At 36.0% G+C, this 26,131-nt stretch overlaps 1 protein-coding gene and 1 pseudogene across 4 annotated transcripts; one reads left to right on the top strand and one right to left on the bottom strand.

Annotated features, from left to right (window-relative positions):
• Positions 1 to 1,607: 1,607 nt before the first annotated feature.
• LOC120105148 (serine/threonine-protein phosphatase PP2A-4 catalytic subunit) lies at positions 1,608 to 11,617 on the bottom strand. Of its 4 annotated transcripts, XM_039117333.1 has the most exons (12): positions 11,496 to 11,615; positions 7,606 to 7,662; positions 6,276 to 6,359; positions 6,024 to 6,095; positions 5,869 to 5,940; positions 5,652 to 5,692; positions 4,388 to 4,454; positions 3,125 to 3,316; positions 2,961 to 3,050; positions 2,655 to 2,762; positions 2,078 to 2,185; positions 1,608 to 2,000 (listed from the first exon to the last, which is right to left on the bottom strand). In XM_039117333.1, exons 1-11 carry the CDS (start codon positions 11,523 to 11,525, stop codon positions 2,120 to 2,122), a joined length of 879 nt encoding a protein of 292 aa, XP_038973261.1. In that variant the 5' UTR covers positions 11,526 to 11,615; the 3' UTR covers positions 1,608 to 2,000; positions 2,078 to 2,119. The 4 variants fall into 4 exon arrangements, with proteins under 4 accessions (XP_038973261.1, XP_038973264.1, XP_038973263.1 ...); XM_039117336.1 differs by having other exon boundaries at positions 1,608 to 2,185; positions 11,496 to 11,617; XM_039117335.1 differs by having other exon boundaries at positions 1,608 to 2,185; positions 11,337 to 11,578.
• Positions 11,618 to 14,807: 3,190 nt separating this feature from the next.
• On the top strand, positions 14,808 to 24,182 carry LOC120105146 (annotated as a pseudogene).
• The last annotated feature ends 1,949 nt before the right edge of the window (positions 24,183 to 26,131 follow it).

The raw sequence follows: 26,131 nt of genomic DNA, 5'->3' as shown, positions 1-26,131 counted from the left end.
CTCATCAGTTCTGTATTTTCTGTATGGTATGTAAAGAATATATCTAAATGTAACTGAGATACAGGATAGTTTAATACTTTAGCAGGGTGTTTGGATGCCAAAAGTATGCTGTCTATGGAATATCATGCATATAGACAAGAGTTGCGCATAGGAATTAGAATGGTAATTTGGACGTTGCACCAAGATAACTACTGCTTCAGAGCATCCAAATAGAAGTGTATAACCTCGTTCCTACTGGAGATTCTTTTTCCTAATTATCTTACCTGTCGCTGCTCGATTTCTACCTTCCCGGGTGATATCTCATGCATCAAAGCCATGGAGACCCCGACCAGGCGTTCACGGACCACCACAATTCTATGGGAATAGCTGGATAACTGCAACATCCAGTGGAAGACCATGCAAACCGGTTATTATTGCTTTAGTGCAACCGAGGGCTGATCATGTTCCTTAGCAACCAGCCCGTAGCTTGGCTAGCTTTATCACTTCAGTACAACGGCATGTTTAAAGAAACGAAAGAGAACAACGGGCACATAAATTACCTTGTTAATAAGGTCATAAAGAGCAAAGTTCAGGTCGACAAAGTTGAACAGAGCGAGCAAAGGGCTCACTGAAAACTCAAACTTACCGGTTGTCGCATGAAGTAGTCGTCGTTGAACGCACGTATTTTTTATCATTGATGACGTGACAACATATCATTTAAACTCCATTGTGCCATCCTCGGTACATGCCATCCTAAATATTTCCTGCATCCAGAATGGGCGGTTCCTATTGCAATAGTGTTCCTCAACACAGAAGGGCTGTTAGCACCAGAAGAATCTGTCCTCCAAACTCCAAAAAAAAGAAAAAAGAAAAGAAAACTAATGTGCAGTGTTTAAAAAATAAAATGATAATATAATACCCGAAAATGATGAGCCTGATCTTCGACCGTAATTCTAAACTTTCCTCTTTCAGTGATATGCCATACGCAAATAAGTCGCAACAAAAAAAAATCACGCTATCCCTCAAGTCTCATTGCAATCTCTTCACTTTCTTGCCTACAAACAAGTAATGACACAGCTTGGTCTGTGCCCTGGGCGACAATTGGATCAACTGGCAGAGTTCAAAAAACAAAAAAGGAAATACAAACTCTGAACTGCTTTAAATTTTTCACCAAACTCAATTGAATGGAGACCGGAAAATACAAACCCCATCCCCTTGCGACAAAATTAATTGAAAAAAATATCACGCAGAAAGACGATAACGGAAAATTTAGAGACTCAAAATTTCTACAAGCATACCAAAAGCCTCAAGTAGTTTTGAAGTTTATAGCTTCATCATATCTTGAGCAATATTACGATGTATCATGCAAGATGTGCAACTTTTGAGGGAAATGCAAGACCTATAAATTACATCTGATTTTTTTTTAATCATCATATTGACAGTAATGCCACTACAAAAAATAAGGCAAATTTTCAGAACCAAACATGCCAACCACACCTTGGAGACTGGCGGTTCTTTTCAACCATGCAGATGCAGTATTTTTAAATAGAACTCACTGGCTATGCAACCATCTACATTCCAAGCGCAAGACAATTCAATACTCAACATGAACCCTCAAACCATATGAATTAAACCATGGAAGGCATGCTCACAGAAATTTCTTATACCTTTTGAAAGTAGAATGTTCGCCTCTGACCGGATGCAAGCAGAAAAAGAGAATCATTGCAGATAAAGCAGTTAAATCTAATACTTGAGCAAGGCACCCCCTAAATTCAAAATTCTTCCCCTCTACAAGATCAAAAAAAGGACATGAAAGAAGAAAAAAGAAAAAGAAAACACACACAACAAAAGGGGGCGTAGTTCTCTTAAAAATGATACATGCTGCTGCAGACTCTGCAATATGAGCCCTGCTGCCTCTGACCACAATGGAAACCAATTACTGGTCTGTAACTAAAGAAACAAATAGAACCCTCCCACCAATTATGCATTCCTTTTCCCCACAAACCACCAAGCACAGCAGCCTGAAATAAAAATGTCAATCTGATCATAGAATCTCAAGGAAATATCTGCTTCACAACCTCATTTAGCAAGCATAGACCTGTTTCCAGAAATCTGAAAATCGCCTCCTTCAATAATTGCTTCATAGGAAGTAATCAGGTGTTCTACGAGTTACATCGGGTTCTCCTCTTCTGGGGGCTGGCTCAAACTGCAAGCATGAGACGAACCAAATTAACAAGAATTCCATCACAAATAATGCAGGCAATAGCTATAGACCCATAACACAAGTCCAGTCCACAGGGCACCTGGTGCAAGCCCTAACACAAACAGGAACTTGAAAAAAAGCATTGGCCTTGGGCTACAAACAGCAATAATATTTCTAGTTCTTATAAGAAACAATGGCAATCCATAGACTTCATTCATTATGTTTAGCAAAGAACTCTCATCAACATTTTCACCATCTACAACAGAAAATGTCTGAAAATCCAATGAGTTTTGGTCGTTACCAGAAAGCAAAACAAGAACGAGATATCAAGATCATTGAAGAATTCAGGATGGCAGAATTTAGATGCATATGACTGAGCAGACGAGACACAGAAAGCTAAGCATAGACCCATTAGTCTGAATGGATAGAGGGTGCATGTGCGCACGAGACAGAGAGAGGGAGAGAGATCTACCTGGATAAATGTATGCCCCTTGCAGTCATCAACTTCCAAGATGGAAGCCATATTCCCACAGCGGTAGCAATAATTAGGTGCACTGAATATGGTTACCACTTTTTGTTCCTGTTTTTTAAACCAAAATAATCAAAACAAGATGAACTTCTAAAACATTAGTGTAGAAGAAACAAAAATAAGAACAATGATTAGTGCAGAAGATAGAAAAATATGAACTTCTAAATCACTAGCGCAGAAGAAAAAAAATATAAATAATGATAAATGCAGAAGGCAGAAAAATATAAATAATGAGGAGTGGATAATTACATGTCCCCAGTTATATCCCTCCATGACCAATTGATGAGCTCTAGCTATCAGCTTGAGGTTGTTGGTATGGTTAAATTGTTCAGATATATCCTGAAATTACCAAATTGGCATGGTAAAGAAAATGACCACAATAAGAACACAGAAAAAAGCAGCAGTTACCATACTTGGCCAAAGGTGTATCCAGCACCACGGGGAGAAATACCCCACCCACATCTATCGTCCGGGTCAGACCATAGAAGATCACACATAGCTCCCTCATGAGGAACTTCTTGAACACGGTCGAAGTTGCGTATGTTATCAAGGGTCTCAATAGATGGAGATAACCCACCATGAAGGCAAAATATTTCTGATTCAACCTGCAGAATGCACAGCAGCCAAAAAGTTTGGAATAGTGCAAATTATATATACTATTAATGCATTGGAAGCAAGAAGGAACCAAATCACAAGCATGACAAGGACCAAACACTCACCAGTCAAGTTGAAAAAAGTCAAATATCATAGTACTCATAGAATAACATCAAATTGCACATAAAATAATTATCTATAGTGCAAAGTGCATAGAACCTCCCATAGAGTAGTCATTACATCAGGAAAACAGAACTATGCGACAGCTTGAGATTAGTATAATATCATAGAAAACAACTCCATCTGTCAATAATTGGATATTTTAGAAACTATAAAAGATGAAGCATAAATGAATCTTCTACCAGCATGTTACCGAAGTTTTTACAAAAAAAAAAAAAAAAGAACTTTGAATGTTCTAAAAAAAAACTCGTCGTGGTCTTTCAATACAACCATCCTTCAACTACACCAAATCTGGTTTAATTTCAACAAGCAGACATATTTTGCACAGTCAAATACCATCTTCATATAATTTTCTGGAATAGTTCAATATGTTGAGATGATCTAATTTCAAGAAAAGACAACTTTCTGAAAACATTTCCAAAAGCAAATAATAATAATCTTAGTTTAGTGAAGTAACGGGAAAGCTTTTAGAAATAAGTCTTCCATTATAACATTTAGGCATCAGTGATATGAAATACATTAAATATGATATAAAAAGAGTTGCTGTCCATTAATGTAGACAGAATCTCCTTAGGACAGCCCAATACAATCAGAAAACTCATAAGTGGACTTATGGCAAGAGAAAAATGTTCCAATCACCTATTAAAATTGCAGATGAGATGTAATTTGGGCATATCCTGCTATTAGCATTAGGCCCAACTGATGTAGAACAGCTGATAAAATTCCATACAAATGGTAGGGGTAAAATTACATATATTCTACAAGCAAATTGGATCGTCCAAACCATACCAGAACAGCATTAAAAAACTATTAGTGGGCCTAACTGAAAGAAATAGAAAGTGAAAAGGGAAGAAAAAATACATATAATGCAAAAGAAATTTCAGGAAGTGCTGAGTACGGACCAATGCTGTCAGTGGGAAATAATCGAAAAGGTCTGTGAAGATCTTCCATACATTTGCATTACCATATCTGCCAGTTAATGAAAACAAAAATCAGTAAACTTGACTTGGAACTACTGAAATGCAAGTTTAGATTGCAAAGAATGTTCTCATTAGAAAAAATTTATATAAGCTTAATTTAGATTTTTGAAAGAAAGTGCAAAAATGCAAAGCATGCTCTTTAGAAGCTTTAAAGAGCACATGTACTCACCCACGTGCATGCGAAAGAGAGAGAGAAAGAGAGAGAGAATATAGGTAGGATTTAAGCCCAAAGCCCATCTATATACCAAATGCAGGCAACCGATTGTGTTCTAGAACACTAATTGCATATAACAGTTATATTGCCTGTGGTACACAATGAGGTATCTATGTAAACTTAAAGCAGTGCTACCAGCATATGATCTTCATGTAATACCGGCAATATATGTAGAACACTTAAAATGTGCTGTTATTGTGTTAAAAAAAAACAGACCATGCCATCCTGCTGAATAATGTAGATTTGTTACAAGCTATGCTTATTTGTTTAAATAATGTCCTAGCATACAGCAATTAAAGTTGGTCAAGGTTTAAAAAAGGTTAATAGAAAAGGATACTTAAATCATAGGGAAGAATATATGTGCATATTTGCATACACGAGTCACGAGGTACTCACACCAACTTATACAAATCAATTCCACAGAAAACCACTCAAGTCAAACTTTATGGGCAGGCACATTATCTGGAATAGGGCCTGGAAAAGTGATCGTGTACAAATAAAATAGAGCACCCTTTATGCATAGGCTATGCAGTCAAATAAGGAGTGCTCTAGAATTGCATTCAAGCAGCAGGCATTAACAGGTAAGAAATATTTAAATAAACAACCTACAGAAACAGTAGAAGTGCACACGCTATACATGCATATTGCAAAATAAATTCTAAAATTAATTTTTTTAAAAAAATCTAGATTGGGTACACATCACTTTTCAAGTTGATGTAATTTAGCCTTAAGTCTGAGATAGGTATACTTGCGATAGAAAGCAAGCTGCAGTTTTGTGTCACACTGAATCTTAACAATATCATGTTCACCTTTCTTACGCACATACTTTAAGCAGTGGATCAGAAAAGGAAGAGTTAATGCAAATGGCTAAAGAACATATTCTTTATCAATCTCAAGACCAGCAAGCAATGGATGATGTATTAGACAGATAGCTGAAAAATAAATTAAAAAAAATGCAAAGAAGGAACTCACTTTCGTAAGCATTCATCATAAAATCCATAAACTTGAGTAATCTGCAATTCAAAAAATTATTTCAGTTCAAAACTCTGCAAAATTTAAAAATCAAAAGGCAATATTCATTATAGATTACTTAACACCTAAATGAAGAGCTATGAATTACATTTAAATTTTAGCTCATTAATTCAGTTTTGGTTAAAGTGACATCAATAAAAAAACTCAAACTACATACCTGACGACTCTCATGGTTTCCTCTAAGGATGGTAATTCGTTGCGGATAGCGCACCTTCAGGGCCACCAATAGCTGTCAATCAAAACAATCAGTGGTCTACCAAATTCTATGAAGTGAAAAAACAAAATAACAATCTAAAATGGCATGCAATTTACCGTAACAGTTTCAACAGAATAGTACCCACGGTCTACATAATCTCCCATAAATAAGTAATTTGTATCTGGACACTATAAGTAATTGGAAAAAAAAAAGGGGTATCGTCAGCAACATTGATAATATAAGGAGAATTTCGACTTCTGGATTTTCAAGCAATTATAACATGTCAAAGAGTGCTTAATTTAGAAGAAAAAAATGGTTAAAGTTAATGCAGTTGAAACATGGTAGAGAGAGAGAGAGAGAGAGATTACCTTCCCTCCAATTCGAAATAGTTCTGCAAGATCATGAAATTGCCCATGAATGTCACCACATATTGTAACAGGGCTTTTCACAGGCTGCAATACCCAAAGTATGATAGTTTAGTTCCAAAAAAACAGAAATAATTTTCTTTACGTTTGCAGTGAGATTGGAAATTCCAACAATTAAGTGTGAATCAACAACTGTACGACTTAAGAAGAAAAACTGATCATATGAATTCGAAGTCCAAGAATCTATGCGTACAACACTGTTTACCTTAAAATTCAACAAACATTAAGAAAAGACAAAAACGGCACTTCCAGCATATAATCAGAAGATTGAATCATAATTAAGATCAAAATATTTTTTTTTGGTACACAAGATCAAAATATTTTCAAAAGGTTATTATTTGACTAGTAACATTTCCACAAAAGCTCATCCCAATCATAATCAACTCATAATCATCAAATATGAGCCTCTAATTTCATTGACTTTAAGAAATACAGGTCTAGTACAATTCAAGGTCTCAACGTCATTTAAAATACACAATAATTGCAGATATAACAGCCATTTCCAGAACTTCCAATGGCAATGCCTCGTCATGGATGCATTGACACCAAATCAGATGCTTTTGCTTATAGCACTCGAGGTAAGCGATTGAATCAAAGATTGCAAAAAAACAAAACAAAGAGATTGCATAACAATGGAAGCATACTCCATCCCAACAAACAGAGGCGAGTAATGTTTATTCCTCTGTTTCAATATTAAAACAGACATACATGACTTACAGAGTGGGCTCACAACAGAATGGGCAAGAAAAGCCTGAACATTATGGTGTAAATCTAAGGTACATCTGCATAAAAACCATGTTGTAGCCAAAAATACAGCTTAATTTAAAGAAGATTGATCAAGAAAGTCAAAGTTGCCATATCAATCTAAACAAATTTAAGAGTTAGTCGATCAACATAAACTTTTTAACAGAAATTTTCTGAACCATCACTTTCATCAGATATTACATCACAAATTAAGTGTATAAGCTGACAAAACATTTGCCCCCATCATGAAAGTGCAACAAGTGGATAGAAAGGGAAATTTTGTATTTTCAACCTTATCCAAACTTCCTCTTCAAATCCAACAATATGATTCTCTTCCATACTGTCTCACCTAGTTTATATACCCTATATTAAAAGCAAAAAATAATTAAAAAGGTGAAGAGTATTGACAGTAAACATGATCTACACAAAAGTGCATCTGGCCTCGATCCTTGCTTTGAGACATGAACAAATAAGAAAGCCTCAAAAGAAGATACTGATCAAACAATAATAAAAAATAAGTAGGCCTTACCTGAACATTGCTCTCTTCCATCAAAATTTCTTTTGCCTTCTCACATAACACCCTAACCTGCATGATAGAGATTTTAGAAAATTTGAAAGCTAAGCTAAGCCTACATTTTAAGTGACAAAGTTGACTTCTGATTTAAAAATAGCAACTGCTGTTAACGAATTGGGTATATAGCAGATATATAATGCATAATTAAGTAAAAAGCAATGATGAAAAGTCACCTGATATTTTTTTCACTAATTCACATATACTTAAAATTTTGGGAGGGAATCTGAAAAAGAGAGATGTAGTAGAAACAACAGACTTTCTTACTACATAGAAGAACCAAAGGGTGTATTTCATATTCTTTCAGGTTCCGTTTAGTTGCCCACCCCCATTATTTTGGAGGCTATCTCCCACACAAGTGAGAAGGCCTGAGTGGAAGAAAAGGGAGGCATTAAGAAGGCAGTTGATCAGAGAGAGTTTAGGGAGGCAGTTAATTGATTCTAAACTCCCATTATTTCTTACAAGATCACCATTATTTGATAGGTGATAAGATGTCAACAAATCACAAGATTGCTGAATTGATGGAATTAGGTTCTCTTCCTCTGCCATCTTCACCAAGCCCAATTCCACCTGTATCACAGATATCACATGAGCGCAATGGTCAAGCATCCAAACAAGTGTTGGTGTCAATAAACACAAAATGATAGGGAGGATATAGTCATACATTGGGACAGGTGTACAGATGAAATTAGAATTCTAGAGTCATTGTGATGAAGAGTGGTGATGAAAAAGCAAGAGATCATTTCATGATGAGGTAACAACAACAAGTGCAGCTATGAGGGTTGTAAGAGTAATATCATACACCAAAAAGCATGTTTGGGGCTTGGGATAGATTGCATAGTGCAAATAACTATGCACTTGTTACCCCATAGAATGAAAAAAAATGGCACAAGGAATAATAACAAGTGAAATTTGTCGACATAAGATATATTTTGGAGAGGGTTTGGTCTTTTGTGTTCACAGTGGTGAGATGTCATATAACTGGTAAATGAGTGGAAACAAAGGCTACCAGACATGCATCCCAGAGCTTAAGGCAAAAGGGTAATCAAGTGGGCTTAGGAACAAGGATGTACAGGAAAAGAATAACAAGAAGGATTCCCCCACGTATGGCTCGTTATAGATTGTTAAGAATTGTGCTATAGTGGAGGAAAAATTATCCAACTAATAACTGGTTTGCTTGTGTTGAAATTTGACAAGGTATGGTGGACTTGCATGAAAAGTGTGGCCCCTTGCATAGAAAAGATTTGAATGGGTAAGTCATACAGGGAGGGTTTTAATGGTGTTGGTAGTCTAATCAGTCTCTGCTTCAGGTAGTTATTTAGGCCACTAAAAAAGCCAGATGGAGACCACCTTTTTGTGGTATAATGCGTGTTGGTGTGAAGGACAAATTTTAGAGCTTAAATTTTTTGAGTGAATGGGTGTTGGTCAAGATCTTAATTAAAGGTACTCAAAAAGTTGGACTCGGTTTCATGTTTCAAAGGGTTTCTAAGTTTCTAAAGCCCTACAGATGTTAATAACCATGGTAATAACAATGTAGACCTTAAGAGGATAGAGAAGGTTTGAGGGGTTATTGATTAAGTGGGCATAAAGTCAGTTGACTAAGGGCTGGGATCCTGTATGGGTGTAAGTTTTTAAGCATCCTGAACATTAAGACTCACCAAAATATGATTATGGAGCTCAAAATCCTCAAGTCCAAGTAAGGAAGGGACCCATCATGTAGGTGAAAAAAAAATGGCTATGGGAGCTATCTAAGGTAATCTGATATATTCAGGGACCCTTTCAGATAGATATAACATAATGAATGCTGAACATAAGGTCTTGTTGGCATTTGGAGGGAGGTCTAGAGCTCCTAAAATTGTCCATAACTAAATTACTTAATGTACTAAAAAAAATGCTGATTGAAATTTAACATCAGCCATTTACAAACTCCCCCACTTCTCGTTACATTTACCCTCTCGGACCATGATGCTTGAGAGTTTCAAGATTATACAAGGTAAAGCAATAGATCAGGTATTCATATTAATTTTCACAGCCTACTTAGTGCCCACATAAGGCCCCCTTAGATGGGACATGCGCTATTTTGTTGTATCTGCAACTTAATTAAAATGGAATCAAGGGATGGAAAGAATGCGGTGAGCTAATCATGTTTTCCACTATAAATGTATAGTCCACATATGTCAACTCTTTAAATATGGAAATACCAATGTCCACATTGTCACTAATACAGCACATATTATCTTCAGTTCTATCTTTTTAAAATAAATCCATATTCTTTAATATTTTATGCAACAGGCAGTAAATTGTGGAAAACAAATATATGTATACTTATACAGGCCAAAAATTAAATATTTGAAGCGACCTTCTATTTATGCATATAAGTAGGTAGTACAAAGCACCAATACGTATTCAACAAAATTACTTAGTAGGTAATCATGTTTTCCACTATAAACGTGTAGTCTACATATGCCAACTCTTTAAAATATGGAAATACCAATGTACCACATTGTCACTAATACGGGCACATATTATCTTCAGTTCTATCTTTTTAAAATAAATCCATATTCTTTAATATTTTATGCAACAGGCAGTAAATTGTGGAAAACAAATATATGTATTACTTATAGAGGCAATACTTAAATATTTGAAGCGACCTTCTATTTATGCAGATAAGTAGGTAGTACAAAGCACCTATACGTATTCAACAAAATTACTTAGTTCACCACCAAGCAGTTATAATTAATGCATTAGAGCACAATAGAAGCGTTTATTATGGATAAACTATCAACAAACACCATTGGAATAGACATGGATAATGGCATCAATCAATATAATGAAACAGAAAATGTGAGCAAAGTATGTGCTTCAAATAAATATAAATTCATATGATGCTTATGTGCTAATTTTAGCATAAAAATAGCATATGGGTTCATCCTACTGCACCAAGCATCTTTCAAGCTAGTGCACTACCTAATTGGTAAAACCAGGTTAATCTAACGGACTCATGGTCGCAATTGTACACATATGCATGAGCACACGTGTACAAGCATGCCCACATGCATTCATGCATACATATATATTCAACTTTATGTGTTTTCAGGAGCATTAAAACAAGAAAATAAAAAAAAATAAAATAAAACAAAATAGAGCAGAAACTCTATCTTCACCAAGAGAAGAGCCTGTTTGTCATCTCTCGATGTACTTTTTAAGCAATAATTAGTTTCAAACAAGAACTACTGTAAAGTGGTTAAAAACATAAGAATCCTCCTTCGTTTTGAGGATCACTGATTTAACTCCAGATGTGCCGCAAGAACCTCATAAACTATCAAAAAGGATGCGAGCCATTTATGTTAATACAAACATAAAGTATGCAAAAGGATGGGAAACATTTATGCTAACAAAAAACGATAACACCTCACGGCAAGAAAATCTCGGATTTATCTTAAATCCTCCGACTAAAGAAGATCCCGCTGAGTGGAAAACGCTTTTTTTCCTCCACGTCAGATCCAATCTCACTCTACCATCCAACTCTTGCAATAAAAGGCAAATGGTTTAACAGATCCAGCACATCCACCCATAAATTCCAAGCAAAAAGGCCCCAATCTCCTCTGAAGGTCCAGTCTCCCTTTAAAAAAAATTAAAAAAAAAAAAAACTCGAAACGTGATCTGTTCCCAGATCGCTCAAAACAAACCTCGTTTTCAGCCGGAAAACACTCGCACCAGCCCAGATCCGTCGAAACCCCGCCCCGATTCGAGCACCAACGAAAAGAATCAATGAGACAAAAAGGAAAGCAAGCACCTCAGTGAAATCCTTTCGAGATTAGGAATGGAGAAACGGACAAAGGGAGAACCTCTTGTTCTGATAGGGGCTTGCACTGCATGAGCTGCGCAATCTGCTCGTCGAGGTTGCCATGCGAGCTCGCCGTTGCCGGATTCGCGTCATCTTCGCCTCCAGCTCGCGCGACGCCGCCGCCGCCAGAACGAAACCCTAACCCTAGATTCCGCCGCCTCCAGATCTCAATCCCCCCACCTTCTCTCTCTCTCTCTCTCTCTCTCTGGGCTTCGAAGGCGAGAAATGGCGAAGGGGGGAGCGAAGCAGAGAAGAGGAGAGGATCGCTCAGTTCTGGAGCCACAGAGGAACTAAAAAAAAAAAAAAAAGAAACCCCCGACCTCCCCTTAACGTGGCCACTATATTTGTGTCACTCGTGCGCGAGAACAGAAAATATTAATCAAAAAGAAATTAGAAAGCCGGACCCGGGATCGGCTCTCTTGTCGAGCAGCATATACCATGTACCAGATGACGTGTCAACTGGTCAGTTGGGAGGACTCTGGTAAATTTCTGGGGGACACTGGGACCCGCCTCGCTCATTAGCAAAAAGCCGTTTGAGAGGGAACGACACACGTCGTATTTGGTACATCGGTGTTTTTTTATATCTACGTTGATTTTTGGAAGTTGGAAGTTCGTATGGATTCCCTTGGATTCTAGACATTTGGGTTGCTTCCGGTACAAAGTGGGCGGATGTGGCATGGGGAAGGAGTGGACGTCGAATGAAGCTAGATCGGATCAGTGAACGCAAGGTATAACCAACAAACGCATGTGCAGTATCACATTTTGTCGGCCGCATTACCAAAAGCCTCTGATCTTTACAAATACTGCTGTTGAACTCTGTTTTATTTTTCAGTTCATTCGTTGAATGTATAAGCTCGGCGATAACATGGTCTCGAGTGGAATCTTTTCCATGGCAAATGAAGAGCTTTGGTTTGCTTGGATTACCACCGTTGCTCATAATTTTCTGGCAGGGGTCGTGTTAACCTCCTTTTTAAATTTGATTTTTAGGAGATTTGGGGCTATACAAACAAGGAGCATCTTTTTAAAGAACATATCACATGCACCTTGAGTAAATATATTACAATGTTATTTTTTGTGCGCAGCTGCTGGAACTAGGCATGTGTTGATGCTATTTGCTCTCCGGAGCATCTTCGATAAATTATGGAAGATTTTAGAGATTATGACCTATAATCATGAAGCGTATGGAAACATATGTTAGCATCACCGTTTATAGCCCATATTAGAGCACAATTTGTGCACCACTACCCCGGATTAAAAAAAAATGCCGAAAGACTTCAAAATAAATTTAGGAAAAAAAATGCGTGAGACCGCTCTTTGCACGTCACATTAGAAGATAAGCCTAAAATCTATATAATCTTAATCGCCGCACTTCTCAAATCTCGCAAATATGGTAATCTATTTTTTTTTCTCACTTTAGGATTTGGCCCTTCGCTCGATGATGCATCCCTTTAACTTATTGTATATGTTTAATAAAATTTTGTCTCTAATGAACTTAATTCCAATTCCAAATATGTGCCTTTTGAGTCTAAATCAAGAAATGTGTTTCTCAAGATCTTTAAAGAAAATCCAAAAAATGTGTTCATTCAAAAAAATAAAATAGTTAATTTTAAAATCACCATATTAGGAACAAAGATAATTTTTTATTTATAAAATACAACAAACATAGGGCAAAAAAAAAGAACAATATTTGAGTTAAAGTAAATTTCAAGTAACAAATTGTTTCTTATTTGATTGTTATTATAGCTAGTCATGACACTTTTGTTTTCTCATAAATCTCCATTCCTATAGCTTCTTATTATCATATATTGGATTGTCACAAGGACATGACCTTTCCAATGCTGTGAAATACCCAATCACTGATCATGATCATTTGGATTAATTAAATAATGCAGCAAATTGATTAGATTCTCTGCAAACAAGATTTTCCTCCATGGAAAGTCTGTATATTTTTTTAATTTTGAAATAACAACTTTTTATGACCCTTTTCTAGGAGAAAACCCAACCTACTTTCTCCGATAAATTCATGCTTAGCTATAAAGACAAAATTGTACATACAACATATGTGTGACCACTATTTTAATCATCCCTCCAACTTTCACCTTCATCAATATGATAGAAATGGTTTAATAAATCTTTTGATTTGTCTACCATTCTTATGTCACGTGGCACATTTCTTTCAAAGAGAATAACAATGGAAATATGAATAATACTAGATTTCTCTATTACATAGTATATAGAAAGAAGGTCCAAAATGTCCAACATTGCGTTACTTTAGACCAAGATCGATGGAACCATCCCTTGTGTTGCTTTCTTATGCGGTGTCCATATTCCGGGAGCTATAAATTTTGGACAATGCATGACCACTGCAAGGAAGGGTTGCAAATTATGCTTTTTCGACCTCCAACATTCTAATATACATTGATCCTACATGAAGTGATATAACCACGATCTCCTCATCCTGCAGTACATGGATTATGCTCTTGTAACCCTAGAATGACTAGTCCTTGATACTTGAGGCACAAGTGCATGCCTCAATCAATCTTTGTTAGATATGATGAATTTGGATACGAAAGTCCAATATCAAGATCAATAATAGAATTTTGGAAGTTTGTCGCTCTTTCTCTAATATTGTTTGGAGAAGAGCGGTGAGGAAGGCCTACAAAGGGAGGAGATAGAAGTACTTTGAGGTGCAATAAATCAATATCTCATGCTCACATATATTTATTATTTATTTACTGTTTATATTTTTTTTGGCGATGATCATGCAGGTGCTTGGTAATGTGAGTTTTGTAAGATCCAAATTGCAAATCTCTATGATTCTTCTCAATTTTTGGTTCAATAAGTTGCGACCACAAGAAGATCCCTTGCTCTACAAAATGGCCAGTTTGACCAGAATCATTATCAGAAAATAGAAAAATATTTTAACAATATCATAATAAATGTTATGTTATATGCATGGCAGGCTAACTATTTTGGTCGAACTCTCAAGTTTGCATGCGTGAGCTGCATCTCGCTATCCTTTTATTAATATTATTACTACAGGGGCTTTTGGTTAAATAAACATGCAATCGTTTCGGACGCCGGCCAAAACTCAATTCAAGCGTCCATGCCGTCGGTGTCGGTCTCTTTGTCATATGAAATTCAGATGGGTATTTTATAAAACTCTTAAAGCATGCATGGAACTTACAAGTTTACATAAACCCCTATCCAATATTGATATTGGTATACACCCGGCAGCTGTGTTCGTTCGTTCTGGCGACTAGTCTTCGTGCTATAAATACTCGAGAAGAGAGGAAAGAGGAAGAATCCCGGAGGAGGCGGCTTGCGGCGTTTTTGGGCCAAAACAGAACCCAGCCATGTCTCGCCAGGCCTCGAAGCTGGTCGGATCCCTCGCCTCCAAGCTCGTTTCCCAGCCCAGGTTTTCCGCCTCCTCTCCTCTCTCCTCCCAATTACGCCGCCACTTCGCGGCGGCGCCGTCCCCGCCGCCCCGCCGTCTTCGTGGACAAGAACACCCGCGTCATATGCCAGGGGATCACAGGCAAGAACGGCACCTTCCACACCGAGCAAGCCATCGAGTATGGCACCAAGATGGTTCGTTCCTTCCCCTCCCTCTATTTCCTCGACGATTTCGTGGATCGTTGATATGTTCTGGCGATTTGTGTCTACGAGTCTGCTTTCTCGTATGGGTTTTGCCTTTTCATGGATCTGATCGTGGGTTATTTTCTAATTTCCAGTGATTTGCTTCTTATGATTTATTATCCAATTTTATCTCCAAGATGGGTTGGTTTTGATTTATTCATGGAGGTGGCATGTCATATTATTTTGGTAATCTTCGCTATAGATAAATGCAGGGATCGTTCCAACACTGCAGCTGCTCGCGGTTGAATCTTTTCATTGATTTATTTTGCGTTGGATAAAATGTGTTCTGCAGAGTCCTTTACTGTTTTCTTTATAGGAATTTAGGCTGTCAGCGAAAGCAAGGATATACTGTTATGCAATTCATTGCTAGTTTATCTTTTGAGCTGGCCACCGATGGAATGAATTGTTACCATTATCATAGCGCTCAAGCCCTCTCCCAATGGTTCGGAGTTGGCTCCATGAATCCTTCACCGTCCTATTCAACTGGATCTGGTTTCATGCTGCAATAAAATAAGTCAGCTTAGCATCAATCTTCCTCCCACATCATATTTTTCAGTTCCTCTTTCTTCATGCGATGAAGTTCCCAATTCAATCAAACTGTTCTTGTTCATGGTTTATCTTAGACATCATAATCAAGAAAAGAAAAATTGATAATTATAGGGAGAAAGGTGATATAAATTAGGAGATAGGTCTATTACTATTGTCCTAGTCTCCATCCTTGGCCATATTGCCCTCAGGGAATTGAATTCTCTTTAAATGTTTACATTCGCTGGAGGTTGAGTCTTCCATTCCAAGATCCTGTCTTATAATCTCATGAGATAAGGATCCTCCTTTAAGAATTCCTCAGTAAAAATCCAGTCACTGCACCACTTCTTTTACCAGTTCGCACCTGTAGCACAAATTTTCAAGTCGTCTATCAATGATTGCTAAGTCTGTGCGCACTTACCAAAGGATACTGATGGCTGAAAAGAGGTGAAGTTGAAGATGATTGCAGAATCTGATCTATGTGTACTCCGTCCTAATATCCTTGCTCTTCGTTTTACCACTGATCTAGTAGCTAAATACCGATAATGATTTGCTCCACATATTTATTGGAAATTCCAAAACATTTGCATTTTAGAAAATAGTTTATCAAGTTGTTGTTTGATTTTTGGTATGGTGTGTAGTTCGGTTCAAGATATCTTTCTGTCTTCTTATGACAGTTGGAGTGACACCTAAGAAAGGTGGAACTGAACACTTGGGTCTTCCAGTGTTTAACACAGTAGCAGAAGCAAAGGCCGAGACAAAAGCTAATGCATCAGTTATATATGTTCCTCCTGCTTTTTGCTGCTGCTGCAATACTGGAGGCACTGAAAGCTGAATTAGATCTTGTTGTGTGCATTACCGAAGGAATTCCACAACATGACATGGTAATGAAGCATTCTCTCACTTTTTTTATTCTATGTGCTGTATTTTTATTATTTATATTTATATGGATTCTATTGTTAGATTTTTTTTCTGCTAAAAGAATTAGAAGAAATGTCTTGCTCCTTTTGTAATTTACTATAGTTCATCCTCTTCTCTTTTTGTTTCCTCCAAAGAGGACAATGAGAAATATTTCTTTAAGGGAGAAGAAGTGAAAACAGGCATGGTGCATCAAGTATATAAATTAACAAGAGGTCTGCATATACGTGGAGTATACATGGGGATATTAATTTGCAATATCATGAAATTTGTTTGATGCAACCCATTGAGTTATAAAATGAGCACCTGATGGCATCCCTTTAAGTGGACTTGGAAAATGGTTCATGCGGAATAAATAATTCTGTTTCTTTCTTCCCTTCATTCGTCACCCAAAATCAGCGCTGATTACAACATGTTCTTTATTTTGTGGTTCTTTGGTGCTTTGAGCTAGATCTTATCCTCATTCCAATGCATAGTGCATAATTTCCTATTGCATTTTCATAAATCATCTGTGTCATAAACTCATAATATTCTGTAATGAATGTTCTGGATGAAGATTTTATCTTTCTGATGTTTGTTAGATTTTTTATACTGTCTGCTTGCCACTTTTTCTTCTGTGATTTTGATTCAATTCTTTAGTTCATGAGTATCATTAACAGTGTTAAAATATTTTAGTTGCCTTCTTTTTGGAACTTAAAATTCATAATGCCTCTGCTATTTATTTATGGTCTTCTCAACAGTTATGGTTTTAGCATTTTGACTTCTCTCCATAATTGGGATTGGATGACAATATTGTCAAACTATGGCTGTAGTTTGAGTGGAAACATTATTGTCTTGTGTACAGTTATTTTGATTTTTCTTGAGCCATGCAGTCCAGAAATATATTATTGACAAATAAACACTTCATTGTGTTAGTCTAATACAAATGCATGAAAATATATACCATATGTTACAGATGATTTAGTTTTACTTCATTAGTATATGCACATATTTTTTATTAGTGCACTTCTGCACATGAATTTTATAGATATCATTAAAATTATAAAACTTTTGCTATTTTTTCTTTTCTTTTAGTTACAATCTCCGATATTAAATCTGTAGCTGATTTAAGTATGGATGACAATTCAGATCTCGTAATCATTTAATAGTTGCTTAAATGAATCCAATTATATCGCAGCAGGATGCAAACTCAGATATTGTGAGCATGGCAGTCTCTGCACTTTAAGATGGGGGAACTTTTATATGGTTAGTTTCTGTTTCTCATAAATAGCCTCTGTACTGACTTTTTTGGATATCAGGTTCGGTGAAGGGCTGCTCTTAACCAGCAATCAAAAACTCGACTTATTGGACCAAACTGTCCTGGCATTTATCAAGCCTGGAGAATGTAAAATTGGAATAATGCCTGATATTCACAAGCCAGGGCGTATAGGGATTGTATCTCGATCCGGTACCCTAACCTATGAAGCAGTATGAACTTAACTTATCTCATTAAGTTAAAGATCTAGGAAAGAAACTAAAGAGCGAATTACTCTTTGTGTTTTAATGGCAGGTTTTTCAGACAAACTGCTGTCGGTCTAGAACAGTCAACTTGTGTAGGTATTGGGGGTGACCCGTTCAATTGGGACAAATTTTGTTGATTGTGTAACCAGGTTCCTTGAAGATCCTCAAACTGAAGGTAAGCTATTAACAAGTCTGAAGTTCATGTCCCATATATATTATATCTAGTTTTATTGAAACCATCTGAGCACCAGATTGTTGTTCAGTATGCTATCCAATATCCATCATATTCACACTTCTTCCTATTCTATTCCATCATATTTACCCTGCACCAGTGGGAACCTTGCACACTGGGCCGCCCTTTTTGTGATATGAAGGTGGATATGAAAGTTTTATGGTCCTCTCACTTCATGATGTTTTGAAGCCCGAATGTGACCATAGGCACTGCTGCTACTTTGATTGATTAAGCTGTAACCACGAGAACATACTAACTCATAAAGAATGATAAATGGATGATTGTTACTGTCTTCTCTTCATACATGTTTAATGCCCACCTATAATTGATATTTAATGCTATGGATTTCTTTGTTCTTGCACCTGTAATGACCTTGTTCTTAACTATGGACATGTACACAAAGAAGAAAATGTTCATTTTCATTTCTTTGTGTTCTAGTGGGTTTAACGTTGCTTGATGGTTGTGCTGCCATTAATTTTCTAAAAGATTGTTTAATCATTATATTCTCAATGAATTTTCTCCTGTATTTGCTAAGCCTTTTTTACAACGTTGTTTTTGACTATGTATTCCACATCTGGATGATAAATTTGAATAATTGCCATGTTATACATATGACTGCTTATCCCGCTTATGATGCTGCTGCATCATTTGTATTTCAGGTATCGTCTTATAGGGAGATTGGAGGAACTGCAGAAGAGGATGCTGCAGTTTTAATACAGGTATATAATGCTGGAAATGCTGTAGATTAAACTTTATAAGAACAATGTAGAATGGAGATATTCATATGTTTTTTCGGTTCATTATGTTCCTGAACAATATTATGTTATCTTTTAGTATTTCATGTTGCACAACTATATTATATCCAGAGGTCATCAATAAAGAGAGGTAGATGAAGTTATCAGCCATTGGAAAATTTTTCTCCCTTGTTTAAAAACATGGGATAGAAGATAATTATGTTGCTGCTTTATTTGCAACTTTGCACATTTTGTGTTCGCATTTGCGTTCTTTTGTTATGACTAATTGTTGGAAATTTGCCTTTTGGTTAACATTGATTTTTTTTTATTACTTAGTCCAGTCTCATAAGCATGAGAATTAGTTGTTTGCAGCATATTTAAAGTATAAGATATAGGGCTGAAAATGCATCGGATATAGGTATATCCATATTTTTTCAGTGAATAGTCAATACGGATACAAATATTAAATAGATACCAAAGTTAGGTATCATATTTGTTCTAAATAAATACTGATACGAATTGGATGACAAGCATATCCATATATTTTTGAAGATGATATGGATTCAAGCAAGTATTAGTGTATATCCATATTTTTTTATCTGAATACAGATGTGAGTTAGATACTGATTCAAATATAAATTGGACTTTGAGTGGAATTCAATAATTGAAAACTACATAAATGACATATCATAAAGGATGGGAACAAAATCCATGATTAAAATTGCCTGCAATACACAATAACCGGTTAATGGTTAAGGCTTAGTTATTGAACCTACACAGAGATTGATTCGGCCTATGATTTGGACACTGATCTAACCAGATTTATATTAAAAATTATACTAAAAATTACAACTATTTAAATAAAATATGTAATATAAAAAGTATTGAAATTCTATGATATTAAATTACCACCATTACTGTTAATTGCAACGATAATTAAAAAAGAATTATGAATTATCTATTTTAAAGACTCATAAGAAAAATATATTCAAAAATAGGAATGTTGAAGTTATTTATTGCTTTTAAATATTTTAAATAAAAGGTTTTGAAAAATGTCATGAAGAAATAAAATGAAGTTATTCATTCTTTCATTTTATATCAAGTGAAAAAAAGGATCATTTTTTTTTATGAAAAGAGTTAATTATTCAACTATGAAATATAACAACAAATTTCAAATGACTATATTTTGTAACATTGAACAAGTTTTAAATAAGTATAATAAACCATGATAATATAACAAAATTAAATGTTGTCATGTTGGCTAAGTGGCTATTAGCCGGTTAAGTGTCTGTTAATCACATGAGAGGTCTCTAGTTTGATGCCTTATATGGGTGGTATGTAAATGGTTTTTCTTTGATATAAACGGATTTATTCTTTACTAATTGGCATACTTGGAAGAGAACATTTTTTGTGCTTTTTCATGTAACTGTAACCATAACCATAATATCAAGCTTTGCAAGCAGCTTAATATAAAAGTATTTTCATCGATCTCAGGAGTTCTAGAAGTGAATTAAATGTCTACAACATTACTCTGTTTGCTGTCATTTCTGTTGTAATTCTTTCTTGTAGAAATCAAGTCTTAAACCAGACCTTATGATTGCAAGTATAATCTATATTGCATAGATTTATTTATCCCCCATCTTCAGCACATTATCCCTACTCATTTAATGTTTTGGGACTAAAGTTCTCTTTGGTCACGAAATGAAAGGTTTGAAATGACTAGTTGGATAGGCATTACTTATTCACATGCCATTGTTGAAAATTATGGCGGTAGAGTATCAAATTGGATTTTGTCGAATATGTTGAATACTTATTTGGTTTTGATCATAAGAATAAAAGTATTATTAACAGATTGCGTGAAAAAGCAATGTTAGAGCTAATAAATTATTCCAGAAGTCAGGTAGAAGGTGGTAAGTATTATTAAGAGAAAGTGCGAACAAGCGTGTAGAACTGATTGTCCTTTATGTCTTCTCAACCTGGAGATATCATCTTATAATATGTGGGCAATTTTGTGGATAATGTGGAGAAGAGCCGCACAAAATGGGGATGCTCATATCAATGGAGATTTGTGAGGCTACTACTATTGAATTTCTTTGTAATTGTAGTAAGCCTCTATGAAGATCGACCATCTTAAGCCTTTATCTTTAGAAATTATAACTGCTTGTCTAACTAACTGTATTCAGAAAGCTAATGATAGTACATTAGTTGAGGACTTGATGATACGAGAATAAGGTGAATGCATAATTGGAATTGCTGAAAAAGCTTTGCACAATTGCATAAAAATCAACTTGAGCTGGATTGGAGAATTTGAAATGCAGTTATAATTGGAGGACAAACAAACTACATCCTTGCTGTATCTATGACCCAAGATGCCCTAAGGTTTTATTTCGGATCTGTTGTACAAACAGATGGAAAGAACAGCTGGATCTGTTTTCCTTTTTTTTTTTGTTAGGCCAGGGGAGGGGTGGGGTGGGCTTGGGGGTCACATACTGACATTTTGGGAATCAGGGGAGAAAAGCTATCAGATTGTTTGTAGAAGGAAAGATGTCCTTTCAGCTTTTAGTGCTTTATATTCATAAAATTACATTAATGTTGCAGGGATTCATATGTTAAATGAGGTGATCTAAACATATATGGTTATAAAGTTTTAGATATTTGGTCATAGATAAATGTTGATAAAACCAAGCACCATATTCTTAAAAATTAGTAGATTCAGGATGCGCCAGATTAAAAGAATCAGAGCAACAGGTGATCTACTGATTGTTAAGCATTCTGAACCATGGAGACTCTGAATTCTTGTTTAAAATGCTTATAAATGATTTAAATTTGAGAAATTGGGCAGATTACATCGGCAAACTGTGTTAGCCAATAGGTTATTTTCTTTATGGAGATGGAATTTATGGTTTGCTGTTACTATAGTTTAACTTAACTGAACGTAACAATTGCACCAGAAATTATTAGTAAGTTTATCGTATTTCAACTTATTTCTTTGTTTATTTTGCTAATGCTTCATATTTTCTCTGCTTCAGAATGTTCCATGCTTCACATTTCATTTCTTTCTAAATTGAACAGGAAAGTGGAACTGAGAAGCCTATTGTTGCATTTATTGCTGGACTTACAGCACCACCAGGTCGTCGCATGGGTCATGCTGGAGGTCTGTACCATATCATCTAAAGTTTTTCACATCTCCCCTTTGCAGTACGTATTTGAAGTTATAGAGAGGGCCTTATCTTGCAAAAAAAAAAGGAAAACCCAAAAACTATCATGTGCATTTTGAACAGGCTGCAAAGATTATTTTTTTTCCTTTTGAGGAGCTCCCTTTTTTTTATCTGGGTTGGGGGGCACTAGTAAAAACTTGGTTGGGATACATATGTTCAGAGTCCTCAAATCATGGATACAGGGCAGAGGAGGGATCGGGTTTGGAATAATTTTGTTAGTGTAACTGCAATTTGTTCAGCTAAATTTTAGAACTTATAAAGATACTGAAAAATAAAATGAAGAACTTATAGGTTCAGAGTCCTCAAATCATGGATACAGAGCAGAGGAGGGATCGGGTTTGGAATAATTTTGTTAGTGTAACTGCAATTTGTTCAGCTAAGTTTTAGAAATTATAAAGATACTGAAAAATAAAAATGAAGAACTTATAGGAAACATGGATTAGAGGGGTTGAACAGGAGGTTTCAGAGCGATGTCACTAGTTTTTAAGATTTCTTGGGTTTTGAAGGTTTGTGTTTTAGCATCATCAAAGCTGAGGATTTAAGGTAGCAAAGGGCAAAAGCTACCATTGGAAAGCATTGGTCAGGGAAAAAAGCAGTTCAAATATATTAATGCTATTAACTCTGCCATATAACTAGTTTTCGTTCCATCTACTACAAACTTTTATATGAGCCCTCTGTACGTAAAAGATGCATCTGATAGGAGCAACTCCTTAAGCATGCGAAGAGCCTGCTCTTCTTACATTTTCATGCCAACCGCCTAGATGAATATGATATTACATTTTCTGAAGGCATATGTGGATGTATGGTTAGCCTGTTGAAAATTTTAGAGTTGTCGGATGTAGTCTTTAAAAACAATTCTTTGTAAACTACACTTTAAAGATGAAAAAATTGCCCTTGGAGTGCTAATAGATTGTAGGAATGGCTCAAGCATTGTAAGTCATGTTGGTTTAAGTGTCCCCGTAGGCAGGTGGGAAGGCAGATGCTCTTTTTTTTTTTTTATCATCCAGCAACACCGTGCCAATGGATGCCTTAGCTGGTTGAGTGCTCAGCAGAAATTGCTTTTCTGTAGTCAGGCTCCGGTCATGGACTCTTTTCTTATTATACACCTCCCTTTAGCTGAGAAACAATCATTGATCTTCGTTATTATAATCTATCGTCAGGCAGATGACGTTGTTGCTCTTTTCAGATGATTAACGACAAAAATTTGGCACAGTGACCTAAGACATTCATGTCATTATTATCTGCTCTAATCCAAGCTATCTACTGCATAATTCTGTTTTTGCAACATTACTTGTTTGAATCCCTGAATTTAACTCTCTTGAAGCTTGATATAATTGGACCAAATCTCATTACTATTTCTACTCCAGAAGGATTGTCCTATCTGGATCATGGATCGTATGGTTTGATCGCTAATGGATACTCAACTCATGGTAGCTTTGATCGGCTTTATAAGCTGAATGTGTAATTTTGGTTTCTTGCAGCAATTGTGTCAGGCGGAAAGGGTACTGCACAGGACAAAATCAAGACCCTCAGAGAAGCAGACGTAACAGTGGTCGAATCCCCCGGCCAAGATTGGTGCTGCCATGCTTGATGTTTTCAAACAACGTGGACTTGTAGAATAGGAGGCACTACCATTATAATTCTCCTGGAAACGCCATGAAGTGATTTTTTCCCATTATTGTACTCCTGGAAATGTCAGGAAGTGATCTCTTCAATTTACTACTACTGCTTTGAGTGCGCATTAGCAGCTCATATTTACATCTTCTCGATTTATTTTCCTGTGTTTGCGGGAATTAGTTCTCTTTTCCATCCAAGCAGAGTCTTTTTTTGACAAGTTCCCAATAATTGAACAGAAACCTCTTCAGTGTATACTTTACATGCTTATTGATTTGCAATCCAATCAGCTAATGTTCTATTGGACCTCCATTCGCTTAAGGATCTTCCAATTTATATAAACTATGCTATCTACCATCCACAGCTTATACATATTTCTAGGATAAGATCAAATTGTTTCTCCGCGATCCAACAAGAAAAGGTACAAGAGTTTGCCTTCCTGGAGAGATTCCCTGCATTGGAGTTGCAGAAGAAGCTGAAAAGCACATATTGATCGTCTGTTCGCCAGAGAATAAAGGCTCTTATCGAAGAATAGTTGTAACGCTGTACACAATTTGTTTAGTCCTGAAGGCCGAAGCCACTTTGATGCTGAGTCAACTACGTTAGGTAGGTGCCGTTGTGAATGACCCTTAACATCGCGAAATTTGTGCGAGTTTCTTTTCTAACAAAATACGATTATAATTGTGTGCTTATTCCCGCAATAAATAAATAAATAAATAAATCGCGTGCTCATAGGGTTGCTCCGTCACCGATCTTGCCGAAAGAGCATCACTTTTGCCGGCATCAAGGTGTTGCGTAGTGCACGACACTGCATTTTGTGCAACCGTTTATCTTTCAATCCTGACATAATGAAAACTTAGATGATGGTCATCACCACCGTCATGCAGCAGGTATCATGACGAATATTTGACATTTTTGTCATCCATCCGAATAAAATAACGTCTATTGGATTGCATGTCAATTCAAAGGTTTACATCTCATTCAGCGTGAACGTGAAAGAAAAAAAAAATCATACTTTTTTGACAACAACATATTTTTTGGCTCGTCCCTTGTTGTAAAAAAAAAGGAAAAGGAAAAAGAATCAACCATATTTTCTACTTTTAGAAATCTGAAAAAAAATATAAAAATAGAATTTCTGTTTAACAATGTCAAGCACAGCCTATTTAATAATTTTTAATCTTAATTTCTTACCATAATAGTTCTAGTGATCGATATTACAACTATTTATTTCTAAAAAAAACATCATCAAGCGCTATTACGATTGTAAATTACCATACTTTTAAAAACCAAACTGAACCGGTCCGTTGAATCAATTAGACCATCAACTGGTCCAGCAACTAATCCATATGCTATAGCTAGATTGAGAGTTCTTGAGGAATAAAAAAATAATTGAATTAACCTATTAGGGATTTGATTGTTTCAACTTGATCATCCTTTTCACTCTTGCTTCTCTCTCATCCTTGACCTTCTTTCTTGCATCTCCAGCACCAACATGATTATAGATCTCACCATGTTGAAGACTTTTCTTTGTTCTTATCATCTCTTTTAGCATTTCTTCTCCCCCTCTCTCTCTCTCTCTCTTTCTCTCTCATTGTCCCCTTTGTCCCCAAAACTTAGTGAATGACCAACGGGGGAGGCGATAAGAACCCATCCCCTTCCCTCCTTTTGTAGAAGATTAGAACTTGGTAGTAAGTGAATCTAATAGAGAGGTAGTAAAATTAAAGGTGCAAAAGCTCTTGGCCTCTCTTCCCTTCTCCATTTCTCTCTCTGCCTTTCTAATGAGCTGACCAAAGATTGGTGGTAGACAGTAGTAGCACGCTAGCAACTGAATTGTCCTAGTTTCGTACAAAAATTACTTTACTTAATAATTAATAATTATAGTTTCTATCTATATATTATTAACTATTTTTATATAAATATTAATAATTAATATTTTATTATATCATCATGATATTATGGTTCAACTCGGATTGACTCGATGATTGAACCGGCGACATGTGACCTAGTCTCTTTTTCTACTTCGATAAATGATCCAATTCTTAAAACTACTAAATTATGATTTCGGCCCGACCTCTTATCTCGGTTTTTAGGCATGACTTAAAATCTAGGTTTATAACGGGCACCTACATAGCTAAAACTCATTCTCATTGAGTTAAGCTTCTGTCCAACTTGTATCTATAGCTAAAACCATGTGTTTTAGCGCCTAAATTGCAACATATTTCATGTTACAGGATGGTATGGTGGTTTGATGATCATC

Source organism: Phoenix dactylifera, unplaced genomic scaffold (genome assembly GCF_009389715.1).
Source record: "Phoenix dactylifera cultivar Barhee BC4 unplaced genomic scaffold, palm_55x_up_171113_PBpolish2nd_filt_p 000204F, whole genome shotgun sequence".
Taxonomy (NCBI): domain Eukaryota; kingdom Viridiplantae; phylum Streptophyta; class Magnoliopsida; order Arecales; family Arecaceae; genus Phoenix; species Phoenix dactylifera.
Note: the sequence above shows the minus strand (reverse complement) of the source record. Positions and strands in the feature narration are given on the sequence as shown.

Coding starts and splice junctions, on each gene's coding strand:
- LOC120105148 (XM_039117336.1), bottom strand. CDS start 11,525: ATGCAGTGCAAGCCCCTATCAGAACAAGAG. Junction 4,455..5,651: donor TATGATGAATGCTTACGAAA/GTGAGTTCCTTC, acceptor ATTAACTGGCAG/ATATGGTAATGCAAATGTAT. Junction 3,317..4,387: donor ATTTCCCACTGACAGCATTG/GTCCGTACTCAG, acceptor TGCATTCTGCAG/GTTGAATCAGAAATATTTTG.